This window comes from Salmo trutta, chromosome 37, assembly GCF_901001165.1.
Source record: "Salmo trutta chromosome 37, fSalTru1.1, whole genome shotgun sequence".
NCBI lineage: Eukaryota > Metazoa > Chordata > Actinopteri > Salmoniformes > Salmonidae > Salmo > Salmo trutta.
In genome coordinates this window covers 28,247,858-28,273,950 of record NC_042993.1, presented here as the reverse complement: position 1 = coordinate 28,273,950, position 26,093 = coordinate 28,247,858, and the positions used below count along the sequence as shown (strand labels likewise).

Genomic DNA, 26,093 nt, shown 5'->3' with positions numbered 1-26,093 from the left:
CTATCCCTTTAAGATCATAGTGCTAATGTGGTCTGGAATCGCTTAGAACAACTACGTTAACAAGTTACAATTACTCTTTAAACATGTTACCTTTTCCCAATCTAACTTAGTGAAAGTAAAACAAAAAAAAGAACCTGCATCATTTGCAGTTAACTTAAAAAGTTGGTCAAACATTGATTCTCTGGAAGACATACCCACACAAAATGCATTTTTTATCCAGTTCCTTATAACAAACCTTTATACTATGTAATTTATTAATGCAGAAATAACATAGTCTTCACCCTGGAACACCATGTGCTGCCTGCGCACATTTATCTACGGACTAGTATTGAGTAATTGTGGCACCTATGTGTTCTGTAGCCAGGTGCGGACTGGCCATCTGGCATTTCGGGCAAATGCCAGATTACCTGTCTGTAGCAAAGAAGTTTGAGGGTCTGTGCTCAGGCTAAGGGGAATGGTGACCGGTGCGTGAGAGAAAAAATGACCATGGAGCTCAGCAGGTGCTCACACTGAAACCGTAAAAAGGAAAAACCAAGGAGGCTGAGAAATATACTTAATTTAATTCCATGCTGGAAAGAATACAATAAGTGCTAATGGAAAGTTCAAAAAGTCCTATGTGTTCTGCCCTGATACAAATGGTCCAAATATGTATCCAAAGGGGTGCATTTTGTTATACAACCCAGACACCTTATGCTCTGCTGCCAAACTCACCGACAGCCGCTGAGGAGGAAGCCATTTCATTGACATGTTTAAAATGCAAATGGACATGTTTGGAAGAGGAAGAACAGCCTAATAAAACAAAATCCTGCCGGCTTGTCTGTGGGAGTGAGGTGTCCCACAAAACAAGAAGAACACACAAAATGGAGTGGTGTAAAAGCACACCTTGCATGCTTCAAAAGAGGTGCGCTCTGGGCCGTGTGAGGCTTTCCTCATGACAAACAGTGTCTGATAGGTGTTGCAAAACGGGTGAAACATGAATATTAATTGCTATATTGATATGCAAAATGTGTAAGTTACATTAGCTGTACAAAATATTGCATTTATAGTCATGGGGCATTGTTTTGACCTTATCTGTGTTATCTTATTCCGATAAGGAGAAGAGAGTTTCTCAACTTGGAAAACATTTTTAGTTTATATGACATTCAGTATTTAAAAGGGATTAACAAGCAGTAACAGCCTCTGGCGTAGAGAGCGTGTTTTTATGTGATGAGGCCGCTAAGGAGAGAATGTTAAGTGCAGGTAATGATTCTCACGGGAAGATGATGTTAAGTTGAAGCTTTGGTTGTGGGGGAAATAATAATGGGGAGAAAAAGCCAGGGCATTGCACTTAATAGTACTCAGTGCTTCTAAATCCACAGACAATATAACTCCCAGAAAGGCTCCGATTGTCCTTTTTCAAACTGACGATGGAGCAAGCAGTTTTCTTTTTTATGAGACACTTCTGTGTAATGCATTATGAATCTATTTTAAGCATGTGTGCTTTTGTCAAGGCTGTTATAAGGAGCCATGAGTAGTTATGAATTATTTTTGTAAGTCGAATATTGTACTATGGTTGATAGGGGGTACTGTGAATGCATGAATTTCACACAGGCGGATCACAGCAAATGTTACCACTGTATGTAATGTTACAAGCATCAATAGTTATCACAGAATCATCACAGTGAATTATTGTAATGTTTGTTTGTGTCAATCAATCCCATAAGGGATGGGTTGCAAACTGGTGCTTTGGCACAAAAATAGAATGTCCTTCATTCATTCATTCAGCATCCCTGAGCCTAATACCTTTCTCAATAAAATTGCCATTTTGCCGTAGTGTGTATTTAGAGTCACATCCCCCATCCCGTAACATACTTTAGATTGGAGTTTTTTGTCATAGTGTTTTGCAAGGCCTTTCACATGACAATTACTACTTGAAACTATGATGTCAGCACCTAGCCATTCTAGCTGCAGCAGCACTGCAGTCACTGAGATTGTGTTGCTTTGTTGACTGGAACTGTATCATTGTCTTCTGCTCTGAAAGGACATTTATACTTCTTTGGCTTAGAAGACATGAAGTCCTTCAAGGAGATGTATAATGCATTGACAAAGGTTGTATTTCCTCGGCAGCACTATATGACCAATCCGTTTTTTGTATTTATTTGAGTGTTCCAGGTGCTGTGCACTCCAGCTGACAACAGCATTTTATGGCTGTAACGGGCGTCGTAAGGATTGGACCAAGGTGCAGCGGGAACGTGTATACTCATCTTCTTTATTCAATTTTAAAGAAGGAAAAACAAACAAATCACGTATACAAAAACAACGAACGACATAAAACAGTCCTGTCAGGTGCACAGACACAAAACAGGAGACAACTACCCACAAACCCCATTGCACAAACACCCCTATACATAGGACCTTCAATCAGAGGCAACGACGAACAGCTGCCTCCAATTGAAGGTCAATCAACAAACCCTAAACAAAGAAGTAGAGAACATAGAAAAACAGTAACCTAGAACATAGAGCAAAAACACCGGAACACTTTAAACAAACACCCCTCTTACATAATAACATAGCCCAACAAACCCCGAAACACTCTAAACAAACACCCCCTGCCACGTCCTGACCAAACTACAATAACAAATAACCCCTTATACTGGTCAGGACGTGACAATGGCCTGGAATCCAATTGGGCTACCAGTTTCAGTTCCTTACCAGTTTGACTGCCGAGCTGGGTGTCCTCCTATACTTAATTGATAGTTCTTACCTTGGTGTGTTACTGTACTGGCCTTGTTTAGCCACCGTGTAAGGCTGTCAAATCGCAAAGGACAAATCCAATCAAATTGGGTAAGGAAGGTTAAAAAGCTGACCACTTTACCTTCTCTCAGTGGGGTGGTTACTCTTCAAAATTGCCCTCATAAATCTTCTCCGTAAAGTAATGGAGGGCACTGAACGCAACCTCTGGTGGAGAGGTTGTTTTAGACGTCGACAGGGACAGAAAATAAAGTAACTAACCGTGAGTCAAAAAGCAATTGTAAACAAGATATGGGAATTTATCTGACAGAGGACCTCACAATGTCATACTAAATGCTGTGGGAGGCAGTCTGGCCAACCTAAGTAATTGAACATTTATGTCCTGAGACTGATAAGCCATTTTCAACCTGTCCAATGTAAGTTGTCACAAATGGATGTATGTTATCTGTGCATTCTTTGTGAGACACTGCTCTACACAATTAAAAATCATGCAAGGAAGAATACAAAACACAGAATAGACACATTGTAATCTCGAAATCTTAGCCCCAATAAAAGAAAGCATATAGAACATATGGCTGTGGCAAAGGAGGTGGAACATTTCAAAGGCAGACAAAGAGCAGAATCACATTTAGATGTGACCTCTTTGTCTTGGTGACATTATTTTAATTGGACGCAGGCCTAGTGTCAGGTTTCTTTATGAAACCCCACAGCGAAAAAGTAAACACGTGTCACTTTATTATTTCAAAAACACCAGAATAGATTTCTGTCTGTTAAGCTTGGTGGTATCAGAGGCCGCGTTCCAGGCTGACTACATTGCAGATGCATGCCAGTTCTCCAGCCCAGACCACCCACTCCATTACTGCTTTGATCTCCTCCCGTCATGTCGGAGATACCGGACAATTAAGTGTCGCATTGCGCCCCTCTGGAGGAGTTTCATCCCGGGGGTTATCACTATAATGAACAATTATATGTAGCTTCCCTCTGTGTGTGTGTGGGGGGGGGGGATGCATTCGTTTGTGAGCTGTGCTAGGATTTTCCTCTTATAGGACAATCAACCTGATGCTGACCTGATTATGATATCTCACAGTGCGTGTATAGGTGTTTAAAATTGCAACTAACCTCATCATATGATCTAGCAATCAGATACCTGACTCTGTATTCGATAACTTGCACACAACCATTGAATGGTGCATGAAACACAACTGGAATATTGTCAGCTTGGAACATGACCATTCTTTTTAAAATAATTCTCAACCCAGACTGGGGGTTTGTGTTGATCCAGGAATCCTACTGTATCTGGCATTCGAGTTTGGGATCGCCCCCAAAAAGTTATGCTTATCCGCTTCCTTCATAATCAGCCAATTGTAGTCAAATTAAAATATAATACATTTTCCAAACTTAGGAAGGCTGCCAGGTGCTTAGATATGCCCCTTTAGTTGTTTTCCATCTGAGATTTGAGTTAGACCAAGAGTGTGTGTTCCATGAATCACCTTTATGTGAAAAAGCAACCATATAACCATTGTGTGTGTTATATTCTGTAACAGTCTTATATAAAGAAGATGCATATGTGATGTCAAACATCTCCATTATAAAGGCTATACTAAACTTTTGCCTCTGGGGGTACTCTTGAGTCAAAATGGGTCCCTTAAATGGACAGAAATATTGTCTAGAAATTACCTAATATATCATAGAATATGTATATGAACCATACAACCAAAATTCAAGCCAAAATGTGAGCTAAACAATTAGCGACTGAATACCTATAGTGTATCTGTAAGATGACCGTTGTTCTCCCTCACCCTGTCTGCCATCCAGGCTCTGAGCTGATGCCCAAAGCCCTGTCCACCAGGATCATCGGAGGCATCTGGTGGTTCTTCACCCTCATCATCATCTCCTCCTACACGGCCAACCTGGCCGCCTTCCTCACCGTGGAGCGCATGGAGTCGCCCGTGGACTCTGCCGACGACATCGCCAAGCAGACCAAGATTGAGTATGGTGTGGTCAAAGACGGTGCCACCATGTCTTTCTTCAAGGTATGTAGCTTAAAAGACGGGGTCTGTCTGCTTTGGTTTTGCGTTGTGCTTTGTTTCATGTTGATTTCATTACTCATATTAAATAAACAATCTGCCAAGAACATTATCTGAAAAGAACATAATTAAATCTCTTCATTTCTCCAGTCATTTTAAGCAGTTTGAATGCAGCCCTATTGATTGAAGCACGCTGAGTACGCACAGTTATATTGTCATAAAACGTGTTTATGAAGAACTGAGACAAGATGCTGGATCAGTACTTTTTTATATGCAGTATGCTTCTCAATAAAATAAAATAATAATATTCCACTAAATATATATATTTTTTTATTTATTTCTTTATTTATTTCCAGTTAGATCTTAATTCCCGCTGCAAAAGCAAGTTCTCCACTTCTCCACGCTGTTTGATGTGATCCTCCATAATGATTTTTTTATTCCAAAGTTTCAGCTTTTGCCCTGCAGGGTTCTCAGCTTTATTTAATTATTTTGACTTTCGCCTCAGATGCTGTTATAGTGGTGCTGAATAACATGTAAGGGTTTGCTGTTTTTCTGTGTAAGAAATGGAAAAAATTGGACACAGTGCTATGGAAAATGTTTTATGGACAAGGGAAGGTCCATATGTTTATGGCACACAATAGCTACGATAACAGATCATTTTACACAGGGTGATTGTCCCAGTTTTACACTTTCAAATATTCTCTGTTGAATAGTTCATAAATACTATATGTAATATGTGTGCCTCTGCTAAAGAGTGTATCTTTGTAGTTTCCCCTGCCCTGACAATAGAATTGAGGATGTATTTTTAGTTGACTTCTCTCTTCTCTCATCTGCTATTTCCGTCATCCCTATTTCCTTTATATTGGTTTATTCATATTACATTCAATTAATATTATACTTATATTGTATTCATATTCTATTTATTGGCACTTTGGGATTTTGAAAAGTGTGTTACAAATATTATTATTATTATTCATAATTTATCTCTTTCTACTCTCTGTTAGCAATATGTCTCAGCTGCTCTATGACCCGATCAGAATATCCACCAACAGAATTTTGACCCACATAAAGATTCCCAGTTACCACCAAAAAATCCACTGGGGGAGAAAGTGAACATTAGTAACCATTCTATTCCATAAGGCTTGATTAACATGGAGTTCAATGAGGGATTAGGCATGGTCCATGGAGTAACTAGAATTTGTGATTATACCAAATTAGAGTCATCAGTTGCCTAACCATTGGAACTACTGGCTATGGTATAAACCAGGGGTGGCCAACTCTCTTCCTGGAGAGCTACTGAGTGTTCAGGCTTTTGCTCCAGCCCCTACTGAAACACACCTTTTTATCCTACTAATCATCTCCTCATTAGGGGCTTTAGTACCTAATGGCTGCCTGTCTACCCTGAGCTATACACATCTATTTGAACCTTTTCTAAATGAAAGATTATTGACAGTTAGTCAAGAACTTGCTGTAAGTTCTCGGAACAGTAAAAAGTGGATTTTACTCCTTAAGCGTGTTTACTCTGATTAGTGACAGATATGATTGCAGTGTTATTAGTCAGAGGAGACACAGGTGTCTATAATTACCTCATCAGTTGCAGAGCTCAAGTGCCCTTCTCTTTCTCGTTATCACTGGGAGGGCTAACGAGCTCGACTGAAGCAGATGAGGGAGCTGATAAATACTGAAGAGGTCGGGGAGTAGCTGTAGATATGTCAAATCACACTGCATGGAAGGGCACTGTAGGGCAAAGTCAATCTTTGCACTGTAATCTCTGGCACACTTGCAGTAGCACTATGCTATCTTGACAATCAGATGTACTGTATGTGTGTCACCTGCACGTCTAAATAACGTTTTTTTCACATTTTAACCGTCAATGCAGGAATTAAGTAACTAAAGAGCTTTAACATCCTTCATATTTTCAAATGACTATGATGATGAGTCAGTAATTATCTCAAATTAGGTATGGAATAACATTTGACCCCATGTCAAATAGCATGAAATATCACAGACAAACGCAAGGCTAATAGAGAGGAACTCAATTAATCCATCCTTTTTCCCTATTTCCTGTGGATGAAAATAGATGACATTACCTCCCCTTACTAAATGATTATATCCAGTGGCACAAGTCACTTTTTATACAAAAAAATAAACAATAAATGTATGAAAGTATATGTGTCAAAGTAGATATAGGACTTGAAAGCTGTGAATGTTAAAGTGGCATTGCACAGTTTATTCCTTTTCTTGGAGCTCAAGGCTCCAATACATTCCTTTATTCGTACAATTATACACTTCTCGAAATGGAGAATTGTGGGAAAAGGATAATAATAGCATGATAGGTGCATGATAGGAGTATTTTCAACACCAATACTATGTGCTACAAAGATGAGAGGGCTGTATGTGTAATGGGATCAACACAGTGTAGAACACATGTTAATTTCAACAAAAGAACTGTGTAGACTCAATGACCCCTTGGGCCAGCTGTAATGCACAATCTGAGATTCAACATTGATTGTACTTTCAATTCTTCCCCTTCCAGAAATCAAAGGTTTCTACTTTTGAGAAGATGTGGGCCTTTATGAGTAGTAAACAGAGTACGTCGCTGGTCAAGTCCATTGAGGACGGCATCCAGAGGGTTCTGAAGTCTGACTATGCCTTGCTCATGGAGTCCACCACAATCGATTACATTACCCAGCGGAACTGCAACCTCACCCAGGTTGGAGGCGTCATTGATAGCAAAGGCTATGGAATAGGCACTCCCATGGGTAAGATGTAACAACATCTGTACCTTAAAAGATATAATAGGTTGTTGATGGTATGAATACTCTCCAGCTCTCCATAACTCCTGCAACAAGCACCATCCCCCACTGATACACTGGTAGGAGGTGGTCCTTCGAGCTGGACAGAAACAAATAACACATTAATCCTATATCTGTGCTTTCGATGCAGAGCATTTCGATTAACTACTACTGTGCTACTATTGTATTTTACTCTTGGTATTTTTGCAATTTTTTGACTATGTGTGTATTGTTCAATTATTGCTAGATATTTGGGGCGGCAGGTGGTTAGAACATTGGGCTAGTAACCGAAAGGTTGCTGGATTGAATCCCCGAACTGACAAGGTAAAAATCTGTCATTCTGCCCCTGAACAAGGCAGTTAACCCACTGTTCACTGGTAGGCCTTCATTGTAAATAAGAATTTGTTCTTAACTGACTTGCTTAGTTAAATAAAATAAAAAAATATATTGCTGCACTGTTGAAGCTAGAAACATAAGCATTTCGATGCATCTGCGATAATATCTGCAAAACTGTGTATGCGACCAATAAACTTTGATTTGATTTACAGTACCAGTCAAAGTTTGGACACACCTACTCATTCCAGGGTTTTTCTTTATTTTTACTATTTTCTACATTGTAGAATAATAGTGAAGACATCAAAACAATAAAATAATACATATTGAATCATGTAGTAACCAAAAAATTGTTAAACAAATCAAAATATATTTGAGATTCTTCAAAGTAGCCACCCTTTGCCTTGATGACAGCTTTGCACACTTTTGGCATTCTCTCAACCAGCTTCATGGATTGCATTTCAATTAACAGTTGTGCCTTAAGTTAATTTGTGGAATTTCTTTCCTTGTTAATGCGTTTCAGTCAATCAGTTGTGTTGTGACAATGTGGGTTTGGTATACAGAAGATGGTCTTTTACCAAATAGGGCTAAGTCCATATTATGGCAAGAACAGCTCAAATAAGCTAAGAGAAATGACAGTCCATCATTACTTTAAGACACGAAGGTCAGTCAATACGGAACATTTCAAGAACTTTGAAGGTTTCTTCAAGTGTAGTTGCAAAAACCATCAAGCACTATGATGAAACTGGCTCTCATGAGGACCGCCACAGGAATCGAAGACCCAGAGTTACCTCTGCTGCAGAGGATACATTCATTAGAGTTACCAGCCTCAGAGATTCCAGCCCAAATGCTTCACAGAGTAACAAGTTTTAATATTTTTTTCAACTTTATTTCACCTTTATTTAACCAGGTAGGCCAGTTGAGAACAAGTTCTCATTTACAACTGCGACCTGGCCAAGATAAAGCAAAGCAGTGCGACAAAAACAACACAGAGTTACACATAAACAAACGTACAGTCAATAACAAAAGAAAATAAAACATCTATGTACAGTGTGTGCAAATATTGAAGAGTAGGGAGGTAGACAATAAATAGGCCCTAGAGGGGAAAATAATTACAATTTAGCATTAATACTGGAGTGATAGATGTGCAGATGATGATGATGTGCAAGTAGAGATACTGGGGTGCAAAAGAGCAAGAGGGTAAGTAATAATATGGGGTGAGGTAGTCGGGTGTGCTATTTACAGATTGGCTGTGCACAGTTACAGTGATCGGTAAGCTGCTCTGACAGCTGATGCTTAAAGTTAGAGAGGGAGATATAAGACTCCAGCTTCAGAGATTTTTGCAATTTGTTCCAGTCATTGGCAGCAGAGAACTGGAAGGAAAGGCGGCCAAAGGAAGTGTTGGCTTTGGGGCTGACCAGTGCAATATACCTGCTGGAGCGTGTGCTACGGGTGGGCGTTGCTATGGTGACCAGTGAGCTGAGATAAGGCAGGGCTTTACATAGCAAAGACTTATAGATGACCTGGAGCCAGTGGGTTTGGCGACGGATATGTAATGAGGGCCAGCCAACGAGAGCATGCAGGTCGCAGTGGGGGGTAATATATGGGGCTTTGGTGATAACGGATGGCACTGTGATAGACTACATCCAGTTTGCTGAGTGTTGGGGGCTATTTTGTAAATGACATAGCCGAAGTCAAGGATCGGTAGGATAGTCAGTTTTACGAGGGTATGTTTGGCGGCATGAGTGAAGGAGGCTTTGTTGCAAAATAGGAAGCCGATTCTAGATTTCATTTTGGATTGGAAATGCTTAATGTAAGTCTGGAAGGAGAGTTTACAGTCTAACCAGACACCTAGGTATTTGTAGTTGTCCACATATTCTAGGTCAGAACCGTCAAGAGTAGTGATGCTAGTCAGCGGGAGGGTGCAGGCAGCAATCGGTTGAAGAGCGTTTTACTAGCATTTAAAAGCAGTTGGAGGCCACGGAAGGAGTGTTGAATGGAGTTGAAGCTCGTTTGGAGGTTTGTTAGCACAGTGTCCAAAGAAGGGCCAAATGTATACAGAGTAACAGACACCTCAACATCAACTGTTCAGAGGAGACTGAGTGAATCAGGCCTTCATGGTCGAATTGCTTCAAAGAAACCACTACTAAAGGACACCAATAAGAAGAATAGACTTGCTCGAGCCAAGAAAGATGCGCAATGGACATTAGACCGGTGGAAATCAGTTTTTTGGTCTGATGAGTCCAAATCTGAGATTTTTGGTTCCAACCACCATGTCTTTGTGAGACGCAGAGTAGGTGAACGGATGATCTCCGCTTTTGTGGTTCCCACCGTGAGGCATGGAGGAGGAGGTGGGATGGTGTGGAGGTGCTTTGCTGGTGACACTGTCTGTGATTTATTTAGAATTCAAGGCACACTTAACCAACATGGCTACCACAGCATTCTGCAGCGAAACGCCATCCCATCTGGTTTGCGCTTAGAGGTCTGTCATTTATTTTTCAACAGGACAATGACCCAAAACACACCTCTAATCTGAGTAAGGGCTGGCCTCCACAATCACCCGACCTCAACCCATTTGAGATGGTTTGGGATGAGTTGGACCACAGAGTGAAGGAAAAACAGTCAACAAGTGCTCAACATTTGTGGGAACTCCTTCAAGACTGTTGGAAAAGTATTCCAGGTGAAACGGGTTGAGAGAATGCCAAGGTTGTGCAAAGCTGTCATCAAGGCAAAGGGTGGCTACTTTGAAGAATCTAAAATCTAAAATACATTTTGATTTTGGTTACTACATGATTCCATATGTGTTATTTCATAGTTTTGTCTTCACTATTTTTCTACAATGTAGAAAATAGAAAAACCCTTGAATCAGTAGGTGTGTCCAAACTTTTGACTGGTACTGTATATTAATATGCAATGACAACATATACATTTGAGCCATGTGTTGTGAAAACACCCCTGTGGCCTCATCAACGAGATCCAGCTAGTGGTTTATCTTATCTTTCAACCAGACTAAAGCAGACCTGTTGCTTGCCTTACAGGCTCTCCATACCGGGACAAAGTGACCATCGCCATCCTGAGCATCCTGGAAGATGGCCGTCTGCACATGCTCAAGGAGAAGTGGTGGAGCGGCAGCAGCTGTCTGGACGAAGAGCGCCGTGAGAAAGCCGGCCCCATGGGCATTCAGAACCTGGGAGGGATCTTTATAGTGCTGGCGTCTGGCCTGGTTCTCTCCGTCTTTGTGGCTATAGCCGAATTCATATACAAGCTAAGGAAGACGGCGAAACGTGAGCAGGTAGATATTATCCCCATGAATCAAGATTATTGATCAGTAATTTAATGTACTTGATGTGATTATTTTATTAATTACATTGTTTGCATGACGTAGAGTATATATTGGTTAATTTTAGATCCTTCACTTGCTGTTCTCTGTCCATTTTAGTTCCCTTTATTAAAGGGATTTGCATTCCCTCAAATAATCCCTGTGCTATTTGTCCATAAAATAGAACATTTATTTAATTTTAACAGGCATAATTGCAAATTGGAGCATGCCGAATTAATCCGTTATTAGTCATTGCAGATGTCAGAATACCATGAATCTCAACAGTTGTAAATCGCAGATTGGAGTTATGCAACTAAGTGGGTTGTGTCAAGCATGCTTGTATAGGTAATGGGGTAAGAATACGGCTCTGTGTTCAATCTATCTGACAGAGCAGGAACAGTGCACATTGCGTGGGTTGCATGTGGTGGGGGTTGCAGTTTGACATGGCTGTCAGCGATGGGAGATGAACAACATGCATGAATGTGCTATGGCTAATGTGTTTTGCACTCTTGATTTTGTTGACACTCTATGCTGTCAGAACCATTTAAAGCTAAGGCATTTACCCCCCCCATCCCTTTCCCCCCCCTTCTCTCCCCTCATCCTCGCCCTTTTTGCCCAGAGGTCTTTCTGCAGTGCCATGGTGGACGAGATCAGACAGTCGTTCACCTGCGGGACGCGTGTGAAACACAAGCAACACCACCAGGTCCCGGTCATGGTCAAGACGGATGCAGTGATCAACATGCACACGTTCAACGACCGACGACTCCCGGGAAAGGACAACATGAGCTGCAACACTGGGATGACCCCCGTGTTCCCGTGACAGTTTGCGCCTCCCAGAGAAAGAGCCTCCTGAGCAATGTGGAGGGCGTGATTGGTCCCGACACCTGGGACAATGGAATCGAGGGGATCACCAGATTCACCATCAACCACAGCGACATAGGGACACTAACGAAACATGGAACACTATCTAAACATGGTACTATCAAAATGGCAGCATCGGCGACACAGGTATGACAACGTTCACCCATGTATTCCAAAAGAGACAGAAAAAGAGAGAGAGAGAGTGAGGTGGAGGAGAAGAACCATCTCCAAATAATCTGTATTCAAGTCCGATGTTTACGTACGTAACACAAAAAATACACTCACCAAGGAATCACAAGATATCCAAGGAATCCTTGATTGACAACAAAGATTCAACCTTTTTATTGGACATATGGCATAAAGACAGAGTTGGCTTCGTTGAGCATGGCAATAAAAGAACTACAGACAGACATGGGAAATGGGGTTTTGACGGGAGATCAGTTATGTCAAACATAGCACATCACGATCATTCAAAGTTAAAGTTCTGACCGATTCTTTTTTTATCTTGTCTGGAGGTCCTTTGGCAGCAGAAAATGATGTTACCTCAAACCTTGTACAGACATAACATTGAGTTCTTGATTTGCTCTCTTTGAGTCACCGTCTATTATGTGGGAGGCGTTTTTAAACGCATGGCTTGGACCATCGGTCTTCTATAATTCCACTACAATAAACATGTCCTTAGTACATGCAGATGACAGCAATGGAATCCCATCAATGAGCAAATCCCATAGTAAGAGAGAGCATTGGTCACTCGGTGAACTAGGTTTGCAGATTATCTTTAATTGATGAAAAATTACTGTTCGAAGACAGAGAGATATCACTGAAGCCATCCCGAGGTTTTAATGGGGAGACGTTGATTTATTGTTAATGAATAACGTTTCCACATATGGTGCCATTTTGTTATTGTGACTAAACACAATGTAGGGCCCTATTTGTTTGTGCTTCACCACATTATTTTCAGACATATGTTTTGTGGATGTTAAGATAATTTAGTATGTGAAAACAATTAAGAACAATGATCTAGCCAATTGCCAAAGATCGGCCCGTGAAATAAAACGAATCATTGGATGTGACTGCTCATGCAAGTTCTTCATGAGATACTGATCCAATATTTGTAAATTAGACTATGTTAAAGAAGAGTATCCATGGCCTTTTTCCTCTTTACAACACAGGGTAACGTGTTTCTATCAGATATGACTTTTTTGGGGCATCTTATTAATCAAACAAGCAAATCTACAATACCCATGGGATAATGAACGAGGAGTGATTTGCTTCAATGTATTCATGTACCAAAATGGAAGTACATAACTTGAAGTGTTTACTCTTATTTGGCTCCCAATGATAAATGGACATGAACCCCCTACTTATTGCACTACTAGTCTATATTGTCCTCTAAAATAACTGCCTGGTCTCATTACTTTTTTCGACATTTAGACGTTGAACAACTGTACGATTTAGGGGTATAAACTGAACTGATTTACTCATAAAAGCATAACATATGTATGGTTATGTTAAACCCTATCATACCATTCATGTTTGAAGGGTTATGGTTAGGGTTATAGTCAGCTAGCTAGTTAGCCAGCTAGCTAGGCTAGCTTGGCTAGTTGGTTTTCTCTGCCCATATCCACTTAATAAACATTTCAGAGAAATGTGTCTACATTGGCTTTTAGTTGTCTTTAAAAAAATCTATGGCAATATAGCATTTTCAGAGGGCAATTAGCCATCTGTTTCCATTTTGTCAAAGTCTCTCTACAATAAGGCCGCTCAGAAATAGCCATGTTATAATCGCACAGCGTCCATTGAATTGCTTTTGCTGCTTGCAATGAAATACTATCTAACCCTTCTGACTGCTAAACAGACACTCTAATCTAAAAATATCAGTGATATGAAAGAAATGCAGAAAGCACAGTACAGATGTACGGACTTCGTAGTCACTGTTTTAAGCCGTTTGGTTTTAGTCCTGCAATTGCAGGTGACTGACTGTAAATGACTTGGTTTAGTAGTGTGTTGGGAGGAGGACAATGGACAAGGGACCGTATGAGTTAGAAACAAATGCTGTCATCATACTCTTCCTTCTATGTGTGTTTACGTTGTGGCCACGGCAACAGTGAATGTCCTTGGGACTCGCAAATTATTTAGCTTATTCATATTGCAGGCCCGATCTAAAAGCTCTGTGGCAGTGTTACCGAGCGCTATGCTACCGTTACGGAAATGAGATAGGCTAGCTCTGAGTGGCTGACAAGACCCGTTGGTTTTGCATATGATTTTCATACTGTGCACTAGAGATAGATATCATTAAATTAGTCAATATCATGAATCAATATCATGCTCAGATGATGAGATGAACAAACAGACGGAAGTTTGGTTTTCTGTGTTTATGTCGTCTGTAACGCCTATAAACTGTATATCTGCAATGAGTATTGAGCTGTAAGATGCTAGGAGTCTATATGTGAGCTGCCGGAATAGGGAGCTGAATAGACAGCATACCTCTGTGAGGTTTACAATATTGATAAAAAAGACAAACTATCTTGGGTTCCTTTTTTTCAACATTAACAATGTAAAGATTCAAGGAAACTTACATCTGTGTGACTTATTATTGGTTTGGTAGAAACTCATTGTATAAATGTTAATCAACTCCCGTCTGCAAAGTAGAGTATATGTAGATAAGATCAACAGGAGAAAATGTATTTTGCTACATTTTTACAGGTAAATAGATGCATTTTTGTTCTCAGCCAAACACAATTTCTTAATTTAAATTTGGTTTCATATGCCACGTTAACCTGTACCCCACTCCCACTTCCCCATCCTCCATATTAATTTATTCGATTGGAATGGATTATAATATATTATATTGGATTATGATCATCAAGAGCAGAATATTATATGTAAATCTTATTTTATCGCACCTAATATATTGATATGAGGTGTATGTGACGTTGTGATATTGAATTCCCCAAAACTGTAGAGGAAACTCATTTAAAATAGATTTTGTATGATCTAGCTGGCTCTTTTCTTCTCTTTTGAAACCCATGATGCAGTTGGGCAAAGACTGGTTGTTACACTACAGGTTAGACTGGCTTCCAGTTGAATTCCCCTTTGACTGCAAACACAAGTTACTTTATTGCTTTTTTTTGTCAATCCACATACTCTCCGAAATAATTGTGGTGAAAATGGACATTAGTGATCCATTTTAATAAAACTATTTGAATTTACTACCAAGATTTGAGTTCAGTTAATTCAATCAGTCCCAGTTTTATACCAAAATGTGAATCCAGTTATTTTACAACATTTTATGAAATCTAAGATAAAAAGAATGAAAAAAATAAAATGTCACATATGTGCAGTATGTGGTATGAGTTAGAATGAGTTACACTTTATTAAGCAATCAAACAGTCGCAGCGCTAGGTATTTATTTATGTTTCGTTTTGAGTTGAGCTGAATTGTCTGCTCCTATCGTTTGACAGGAAACCTTTCAAACAATAGGGTTAATATGTTGATGCCGACCAGGGTTTTCTTTGTGGACATGCAGAATTTCTATGAATATAGTTTTTTGTAACGTTTTGTAACATTTTCTGTTTACCTAATAACTGTATGTGTTAAGAGAAGACTATTATTAGAATAACCAAGTAAAACATGGGGAAATATAAAATCATAGAGAAGCTATTGCGTTATTTTCTTTTTAACACACTGTGAATAATTCAATTGTACAGTTTGCTGTATGGGTTATATGATTTGAAAGTTTTAAATAAAAAGTTTTAAACGATATTACTCTTGTTTGAGTCCTATTATTCATACACACTGTCAGTTGATAGAGATGCGATACATACAACTAAACCTGAGAATATGTTGTTGCTATGCAATGCTATACACGGTAGTCTACCCAACATTATATTCTCAGGTTAAAATCTCCAGCTGTCTCTCTGATTGGTAGACTACAATGTATTGCAACAATGTACAGCACAGATTGAATGCAGGTCTGAACATCTACTCTGGAATTCTATGTATTAACAGGTTGTTTTTGCACTACTAGTGGAGTGGTACATTATATTCTCAGGTTGTTTTTGCACTACTAGTGGAGTGGTACATTATATTCTCAGGTTGTTTTTGCACTACTAGTGGAGTGGTACATTATATTCTCAGGTTGTTTTTGCACTACTAGTGGAGTGGTACATTATATTCTCAGGTTGTTTCACATTTGTATTCTTCTCGGTATGGAAAGGTAAACTTTTCACACTGCAGTGTATCCAAACTCTCTCTGCAGAGCTGGCTCAAGGAGAACTTTGTTGCCATTTGCCGTATGGATCCATTCACTCGGTGTGGAATATCCCTTTTGAAGTCATGCTTTACCTGAGTTTGCTGATACCGAACCACTGAAGTATAAGTGCACAGTGACATGAAAGACAGGAGGGCGCCACAGAGAAACATGTGCGTTTTTAAACCTGCTATTTACAAGATTACCATTGTGACTCACTAAGATATGCATATCAAGCAGGGAGAGTGGAGAGAGTAGTGCATGTTGGAGTGGTAAGTGACTGAGCTGTCTAATGTGAGGGGCACCTCTGCTACGCGAAAAGATGGATAGAGGCCTTCTGAAGCGAGTTCATCTGCAGTGACCGCATCTGAGACTCCAGGGGTAATTATTGATACACACTGAGCGACCATTTGTCTATTTCATGACTATTACTCAATGGCAAACATCCATACATGAGAGCATAGAAGCCTTCTTAGAAATGGTCTCTTCTGCTATTGTCTGTTACTGTGACATTTAATGAGGAACAGCAAGCAGAGATACATTCTTATAACAGTCTTTGTCTAGGCCTTGATAGAGATTGCCAACCATCAACCCTTATACTATTCCAGTAATCATCATCATCATAGTTTGGCTGCAGAACAGTTGTATAACCGACATAACAAGTGACAGAATGCAATATTTCAAGAAAGGAAGCACATAATACATAGTCCGTCCTTTGAATCATGGCCCAAGACACACTACATCACCAACATCTCATTCCAAAATCATGGGCATTAATATGGAGTTGGTCCCCCTTTGCTGCTGTAACAGCCTCCATTATTCTTGGAAGGCTTTCCTATAGAAATTGGAACATTGATGCTGGGACTTGCTTCCATTCAGCAACAAGAGCCATTAGTGCGGTCAGGCACTGATGTTGGGTGATTAGGCCTGGCTCGCAGTCGGCCATCCAATTATTCCTGAAGGTGTTCGATGGGGTTGAGGTGAGGGCACTGTGCAGGCCAGTCAAGTTCTTCCACACTGATCTCGACAAACCATTTCTGTATGGACCTCGCTTTTTGCACGAAGGCATTGTCATGCTGAAAAAGCAAAAGTTCTTCTTCCAACTGTGGCCACAAAGTTGGAAGCACAGAATCGTCTAGAATGTCATTGTACGCTATAGCGTTAAGATTCCCCTTCACTGGAATGAAGGGACCTAGCCCGAAACATGAAAACAGCCTCTGACCTTTATTCCCCCTCCACCAAACTTTAAAGTTGGCAGTATGCTTTGGGGCAGGTAGCGTTCTCCTGGCATCTGCCAAACCCAGATTCGTCCGTCTGACTGCAGATGGTGAATTGTGATTCATCACTCCAGAGAACACATTTCCACTGCTCCAGAGTCCAATGGCAGCGAGCTTTACACCACTCCAGCCGACGCTTGGCATTGCAGATGGTGATCTTAGGCTTCTGTGTGGCTACTCGGCCTTGGAAACCCATTTCATGAAGCTCCCGACGAACAGTTCTTGTGCTGACGTTGCTTCCAGAGGCAGTTTGGAACTCGGTAGTGAGTGTTGCAACCGAGGACAGACGATTTTTACACGCTTCAGCACTTAGCGGTCCCATTCTGTGAGATTGTGTGGCCTACCACTTTGCGGCTGAGCCGTTGTTGCTCCTAGACATTTCCACTTCACAATAACAGCACTTGCAGTTGACCGAGGCAGCTCTAGCAGGGCAGAAATTTGATGACCTGACGTGTTGGAAAGGTGGCGTCTTATGACGGTGCCATGTTGAAAGTCACTGAGCTCTTCAGTATGGGCCATTCTACTGCCAACGTTTATCTCTATGGAGATTACGTGGCTGTGTGCTCAATTTTATACACCTTACAGCAACGGGTGTGGCTGAAATAGCCAAATCCAATAACTTGATGGTGTCCACATACACTATATATACAAATGTATCTCAAAACAATTAGCAATAGTCCACAGACTGAAAACATCTGACTGGTGTGGGTCTGTGTGTGCGTGTGTGCTCACATCTGATCACGGAGCGAGCCAAAAGACAGACAGAACTGCGACAGAGAGAGATTAACCTTGCTGCCGCGGAGATGCCAGACGTCGGTGTTAAAGGAAGCAGGGGAACCCCGGGACTCAGCGCTCAGGAGCAGCTGGTGCATAATGAGCGATGGGCAGGGGCCTGCTCCTAATGGGAAGATTTATTATCTCTCACTATCAATTAATCCCTGTGGACAGGCAGGGGCCAAGAGGAGAGCATCAGGAGTATGTAAAAAAGAGAGGGACAGAGGGAGGCAGGGATGGATAGAGGGAGCAAGTGGGGGAATGAGAGATATGTGAGAAGATGTGAGAGGTGGTGAAGGGAGGATTGGACTGAGAGGTAGTGAAATCAGAAGTATGTAAAAGAGGGTGAGAGGAAGGGATGGGGGGAGGGCGGGAACTGGCCATATGAAAAGAGAGAGATGAAAAGAGACATGAGAGATTCAGGAGTGAAATCAGGAGTATGTAAAAGAGAGAGGGATGGAGGGAGGGATAGAGGGAGGCAGTGGGGGAACTGGACAGATGAAGAGAGAGATGTCGAATGAAACAAGTGAGGTGGAGGAGGGAGAAAAGACGGGTCAAGTGAAATTAAGAAAAAGAAATAGACAGTACGAGAAGGAGAGTATGAAAATGTTATGGGGGATAAAGCCCACAATTGAGAACTACGCAAAGGGGAGAGAAGAAATAATAGTGAATGTATAAGTGTTTAAGAGGGTTTATGTTTAAGTGGTTAAATGTGTGTCATGTGAAAGTAGAGTAGGAAATGATGAGTAATAAGATAGGAACAAAGGAAGCCTATGAATGAAATAGAAGCGAGTGGGAGAAGAGGGGAGAGAGAGTTGAGGAAATGTGTCAGCTGAAGTGAGAGACGGAACAGAGGTGAGAGAGAAAAAGAAGCCAAGGAGGATGGAGAGAGAATTGTAGAGAACAGGAGGAAAAGACAGAGAAACACATAAAAACAATGATGAAGAAAATATGTAGCTAAATATAGAAGTTTTGTGGGAGTGATGTAACATTAATTCAGATAACAATCGCTCAAAAGGGCGGAACATTATTCCGTTTTTATGATTATTAATTGAGTTATTTATTTAATGTAATGAATTAAGTCCCCCCACTCAAAGGGATACATATTATGTCAATATATTTTCCAGTGGTAGCTTTTATGCAAGGAGGCAATATGTTTAAGGTGATGCAAAGTCATTCTTTAATGCTACCCTAAAATGTGCTAGCTCTGCTGTCGGACATAATACACTGAGTGTACAAAACATTAGGAACACCTGCTCTTTACATGACAAACTGACAAGGTGAATCCAGGTGAAAGCTATGATCCGTTATTTATGTCACCTGTTCAATCCACTTCAATCAGTGTAGATTAAGGGGAGAAGACAGGTTTAAGAAGGATTGTTAAGAGTTAAGACAATTGTTTGTGTGCCATTCAGAGGCTGAATGGGAAAGAAAAGATTTAAGTGCCTTTGAACGGGGTATGGTAGTAGGTGCCAGGCTCACCGGTTTGAGTGTGTCAAGAACTGCAATGCGGCTGGGTTTTTCACACTCAACAGTTTCTCATGTGTATCAAGAATGGTCCACCACCCAAAGGACATCCAGCCAACTTGACATAACTGGGGGAAGCACTGGAGTCGACATGGGCCAGCATCCCTGTGGAACGGTTTCGACACCTTGTAGAGTCCATGCCTGACAAATTGAGTCTGTTCTGAGGGGAAAAGGGGGTGCAACTCAATATTAATAACGTTTTTTACTCAGTGTATATTTACCCGAAGTGGTTTTTACATCCTTCCTACTGTTCTTTAACTTATGTTATGAATGTAGATGTAAATTACAGTAAATATTAATCCCCTCCACAATGTGTTTTATTCTAAAGTGTATCACTTCATCCATGTTTCTCCTTATGTTTCCTTTTCATAAAATGTGAGGGCTATGTATATATTTTGTAAAGTTGAGAAATACAGACATATAATTAACACATCATACTCTGTGCAATATGAAGCTTAATGCACAGTTTATGTCTATACACAGTACATTGTCTTTACTATTAGATTGATGTGCTCTGTTGCTCACGCATGTTTGTGGTGGTGTTCTGGCTGTAATGGCAGATCTCCAGCATTCCTCCCGATGACCTTGACTGGGCCGTTCCACGGGTGTTCCATGTTCTGCCCGGCTCTCTGGAGTGAGATGCCGGAGCCCCGCGGCCATGCTCCATCGACCTGTTTGAGGGTGAGTGGAGCTGCCACAGCCCTCCCTGGCTGTGACCATCTCCCTGGGCCCATAGTGCGAGAGACCCATCTAAAAGGGAGCAGCATTTTTTTGCTTTGATAGGGGCCAGTGTGCACCGAACCTTAGCATGGACTATGACTGCACAGAGAACCAAGCTCCCCACAGGAATATCAGGATGTAACATTGAAGGGCATGGCTAAAAGACAAGATTGCCCAGTTCTAGCATCTGAAGAATGTACTGTAGGTAGCTACTGCTTTACTTGTTGAACACATAGTTCAAGGAGGAGTAAATTACAAAAATAAACCTGAGAAGTTAAACTTAAAAAGCCATGAAGGATGAAAGGTTCTTGACTTTGTCCTGTACTGGCAAATGCCGTTTGGAAGGATAGCTATCATGAAAGGGCCAAACATTATGCATTTTCTTCATACAAGCATAAAATCTAACCTTAGCCCACAGGTGAACAGCGAATTTCAGAGAAAAATCATCAGGAGATTGTAGTAAGCTGGTATATTGATGCAGTTTTTCTTTGAAGTTTCTAGGCTGGTGCACATAACTAGCCTACTGTAGAAGATTGGGCCCAGAACCAGTAGAACCAGTACAATACTGGAGTGTAACATTAGTAACGGTGAATAATTTATGTGTGTAATTACAGTACACCATAGTCCTCCAATGGAGGAGTCCCATGGAGGGAATCCATAGATTAGTGCCGAATGAATTTCTTTCAATTGACTGATTTCCTTACAGTGAGGGAAAAAAGTATTTGATCCCCTGCTGATTTTGTACGTTTGCCCACTGACAAATAAATGATCAGTCTATAATTTTAATGGTAGGTTTATTTAAACAATGAGACAGAATAACAACAAAAAAAATCCTGAATAACACATGTCAAAAATGTTATAAAATGATTTGCATTTTAATGAGGGAAATAAGTATTTGACCCCTCTGCAAAACATGACTTAGTACTTGGTGGCAAAACCCTTGTTGGCAATCACAGAGGTCAGACGTTTCTTGTAGTTGGCCACCAGGTTTGCACACATCTCAGGATGGATTTTGTCCCACTCCTCTTTGCAGATCTTCTCCAAGTCATTAAGGTTTCGAGGCTGACGTTTGGCAACTTGAACCTTCAGCTCCCTCCACAGATTTTCTATGGGATTAAGGTCTGGAGACTGGCTAGGCCACTCCAGGACCTTAATGTGCTTCTTCTTGAGCCATTCCTTTGTTGCCTTGGCCGTGTGTTTGGGTCATTGTCATGCTGGAATACCCATCCACGACCCATTTTCAATGCCCTGGTTGAGGGAAGGAGGTTCTCACTCAAGATTTGACGATACATGGCCCCGTCCATCGTCCCTTTGATGCGGTGAAGTTGTCCTGTCCCCTTAGCAGAAAAACATCCCCAAAGCATAATGTTTCCACCTCCATGTTTGACGGTGGGGATGGTGTTCTTGGGGTCATAGGCAGCATTCCTCCTACTCCAAACACAGCGAGTTGAGTTGATGCCAAATAGCTCCATTTTGGTCTCATCTGACCACAACACTTTCACCAGTTGTCCTCTGAATCATTCAGATGTTCATTGGCAAACTTCAGACGGGCATGTATATGTGGTTTCTTGAGCAGGGGGACCTTGCGGGCGCTGCAGGATTTCAGTCCTTCACGGCGTAGTGTGTTACCAATTGTTTTCTTGGTGACTATGGTCCCATCTGCCTTGAGATCATTGACAAGATCCTCCCGTGTAGTTCTGGGCTGATTCCTCACCGTTCTCATGATCCTTGCAACTCCATGAGGTGAGATCTTGCATGGAGCCCCAGGCCGAGGGAGATTGACAGTTATTTTGTGTTTCTTCCATTTGCGAATAATCACACCAACTGTTGTCACCTTCTCACCAAGCTTCTTGGCGATGGTCTTGTAGCCCATTCCAGCCTTGTGTAGGTCTACAATCTTGCCCCTGACATCCTTGGAGAGCTCTTTGGTCTTGGCCATGGTGGAGAGTTTGGAATCTGATTGATTGATTGCTTCTGTGGACAGGTGTCTTTTATACAGGTAACAAACTGAGATTAGGAGCACTCCCTTTAAGAGTGCGCTCCTAATCTCAGCTCGTTACCTGTATAAAAGACACCTGGGAGCCAGACATCTGTCACGTCCTGACCAGCAAAGGGGTTATTTGTTATTATAGTTTGGTCAGGACGTGGCAGGGGGTATTTGTTTTATATGGTTTTGAGTATGTGTCTGTGTAGAGGGGTGTTTGATTTATGTATTCCGGGGTTTTGGTCATTGTTATCTATATTGTATCTTTCTATGTCTGTTCTAGGGTGTTTAATTCGGATTGGAGCCTTCAATTGGAGGCAGCTGTGTATCGTTGCCTCTGATTGAAGGTCCTATAATTAGGAGTATGTTTGTTTTGGGGATTGTGGGAGGTTGTTCTTTGCACTGCTGTATTTAGCCTGCAAGACTGTTAGTTCGTTCGTTTCTTGTTTTGTTTGTTAAGATGAGCACTCGACCCGCTGCACCTTGGTCCATTCACTACGACGATCGTGACAACATCTTTCTGATTGAGAGGGGGTCAAATACTTATTTCCCTCATTAAAATGCAAATCAATTTATAACATTTTTGACATGCGTTTTTCTGGATTTTTTGTTGTTATTCTGTCTCTCACTTTTCAAATAAACCTACCATTAAAATTATAGACTGATCATTTCTTTGTCAGTGGGCAAATGTACAAAATCAGCAGGGGATCAAATACTTTTTTCCCCTCACTGTACATGAACTGTAACGCAGTAAAATCGTTGAAATTGTTGCATGTTGCTCTGTGGTATTTAGCCACCTTCTACAACTTCTCAGGATAAAAACACTTAATCTAAGAAAAATGTGTTAAGCAGGGCCCCCTATTAGCATTTTCATATCATATGTAAATTACCAACTTTTTATTTATTTAACCAGACAAGTCAGTAAAGAACACATTTTTATTTACAACCCTAACCCAGATGACGCTGGGCCAATTGTGCACCACCCTATGGGACTCCCAAACACAGCCGGTTGTGATACAGCCTGGAATTGAACCAGGGTCTGTGGTGCAGCGCCTTAAAATGCGGCGCCACTTGGGAGTCCGAGAACCTAAAGATACTGTAAACATAAACAATTGGATATGGTGATAATTTCGTATAATTTTCACTGATCTATATCAAAGTGTACCTTATTTAAGGTTTATATTTTATTGTGTGCCTAGTAGTATTGCAACCTCATTAAACATATAAAAAGTATTGAGTTTGTTAGCTAGATTGATAATGTAACTAAGTGTCTGTAGGGTTCTGTAACTATAGTCTGTACTTTTGATCACATACACTAAAAGCTTGATTGCATTCATTTTACAGTATGATATGATTGCAGTGGAAGAATTTCCATCCCATGACTATTAATGATCATACGTTGATGAATGTTGGAAAAAATCTTTCACATACTCACAACCTGTCTAACTGCTATTAGCACAGGTATTTGATTTTGTAAGTACTCCAATGCTGCTAATTTTGTTGAATTGGTGATATTTGTTGATATTTACAGAATTACACATTTTGCCACAATAGCCAATGTGTTCAATAGAATCCCCCAGAATCGGTTTAAAACATCCAGCTTTAGTAAGTAGGCTTGTTTTGTAGGTTTACTATATTTATGGACTCATTGAATATGACATTACAACTGTTATATGTTATAGAATAACAGATTCAATGTTTTTATGAAGTGTTTTTATCCTGACAAACTTTAGAGGATGGCTAAATTCCACTTGAAAGGCCATTGGAGTACCTCAACACAAATGGCAATGCTTTAGAAAGTCTGTGTATTTGTATGTCATTATCAACAGCACATCTCCAATACTTTTTCATGATGGGCGATGCCATTTTCCAAGTATGTACACTACCAGTCAAACATTTGGACTCACCTACTCATTCAAGGGTTTTTATTTATTTTTACTATTTTCTAAATTGTAGAATAACAAGGAAGACATCAAAACTACGAAATAACACTTGGAATCATGTAGTAACCAAAAAAGTGTTATACAAAATATATTTTAGATTTTTCAAAGTAGCCACCCTTTGCCTTGATGACAGCTTTGCACACTCTTGGCACATACACTGCTGCCATCTAGTGGCCAGTATCTAAATTGCACCGGGGCTGGAATAATACTTTATGGCCTTTCCCTTGCATTTCAAAGAGAACAGTTTGGTTTTTCCTTTATATTTTCTTTTACCAGCTCTATTGTATTGTATTCTCCTACATTCCTTTCACATTTACACAAACTTCAAAAGTGTTTCCTTTCAAATGGTACGAAGAATATGCACATCCTTGCTTCAGTGCCTGAGCTACAGGCAGTTAGATTTGGGTATGTCATTTTAGGTGAAAATTGAATAAAAGGGGTGGATCCTTAAGAGGTTTTAATACACATTCTATGCATGGCATTTGTGCTGTCCCTTGTTTTTCTACTAGTGGTGTTAGCTTCAGTGCTAACTAAAGTTATAGTACTGCATTGCATAACTGTGAAAACGAATTGTGCTTACACAGCTTGGCAAGTTTAGATGCAGTATGTGCTTTCCTTATTATTCCTTGTGCAAGACAGGTTTTGCTCACCATCAAATACTGTAGCAACTTCTGATCTTTTCGTTCATTTCTACCTGAGGAAGAACTGTCAGTGTTTTTTATCCCAAGGTTTCTTGCTGCCTACAGCTAGGCTGTTTGAAGTCTGCCCTGGACTATCCTCTCTCCTGTTCCATAGGCGGTAAAAAGTTCATGAGGAGGCGTTTAACAATTCTGTATCAAACCCCATGCCAGATTTTCTATATCTCCATCTCTACTTGGGGAGCATGCAGTGCATTCTCTAGTATTCTTTCATATAACCATCCTAAAAATGTGTGCTTTGCATAAGAACAAGTGGTAGGACTAAAATACAGCGAAAGAACAAAGACAATGTTGTGAAAGATGTGTTCAGATATGAGTCACAAAGACATGTAAAGGCTTTTTCTATTGCAGGTAACATATGCGCTCTCTTGGCAAACACTGGAGTGTACAGAGCCTACATACAATGCATTCAACAACAACATTGGGCTGGTTTCATTCAAACCTGCCATAGGTCAAGGTTTAGGTACAATAATTACATGCATGCACATGTATTATTTTTAACATTTTAAGAATTTACTGTACCTGTGAGTACTGGTACTTATAAATTGTCCGAACAGTATGGAAATACAGAAAATAGCCATGTTCAAACTGTATATGCAATGCAGGGTTGATTTTGCCCTTTCCCAGTGACTGTCACACGGAAAGAATCATTAGCGATATAAGTCGGCGGTTGCTCACTCTTTATTTATTTATCTAGTGCACTTTATATGGCCAGTCCGCAGGGAAGAGTCTGGAGGGAGGTCAGCTAGGGGGAAGTTTATGGGCTGTGAAGGCCAATTTGAGCAGCTCGCAAACGGACTCCCGGCCTGCTGTGTTACACCCCCCCCCCCTTCCATGATTCCTCCATCGCTCT

At 40.7% G+C, this 26,093-nt stretch overlaps 1 protein-coding gene across 1 annotated transcript in view; it reads left to right on the top strand.

Moving 5' to 3' along the window:
* grik3 (glutamate ionotropic receptor kainate type subunit 3) overlaps positions 1 to 15,830 on the top strand; it is a 125,391-nt gene extending 109,561 nt beyond the window's left edge. The window contains exons 13-16 of the mRNA XM_029737840.1: positions 4,546 to 4,763; positions 7,294 to 7,519; positions 10,924 to 11,177; positions 11,826 to 15,830. Of these exons, the coding sequence (XP_029593700.1) occupies positions 4,546 to 4,763; positions 7,294 to 7,519; positions 10,924 to 11,177; positions 11,826 to 12,218 (1,091 nt within the window). The 3' untranslated portion in view covers positions 12,219 to 15,830. The remainder of the gene's footprint in view (positions 1 to 4,545; positions 4,764 to 7,293; positions 7,520 to 10,923; positions 11,178 to 11,825) is intronic.
* Positions 15,831 to 26,093: the final 10,263 nt, after the last annotated feature.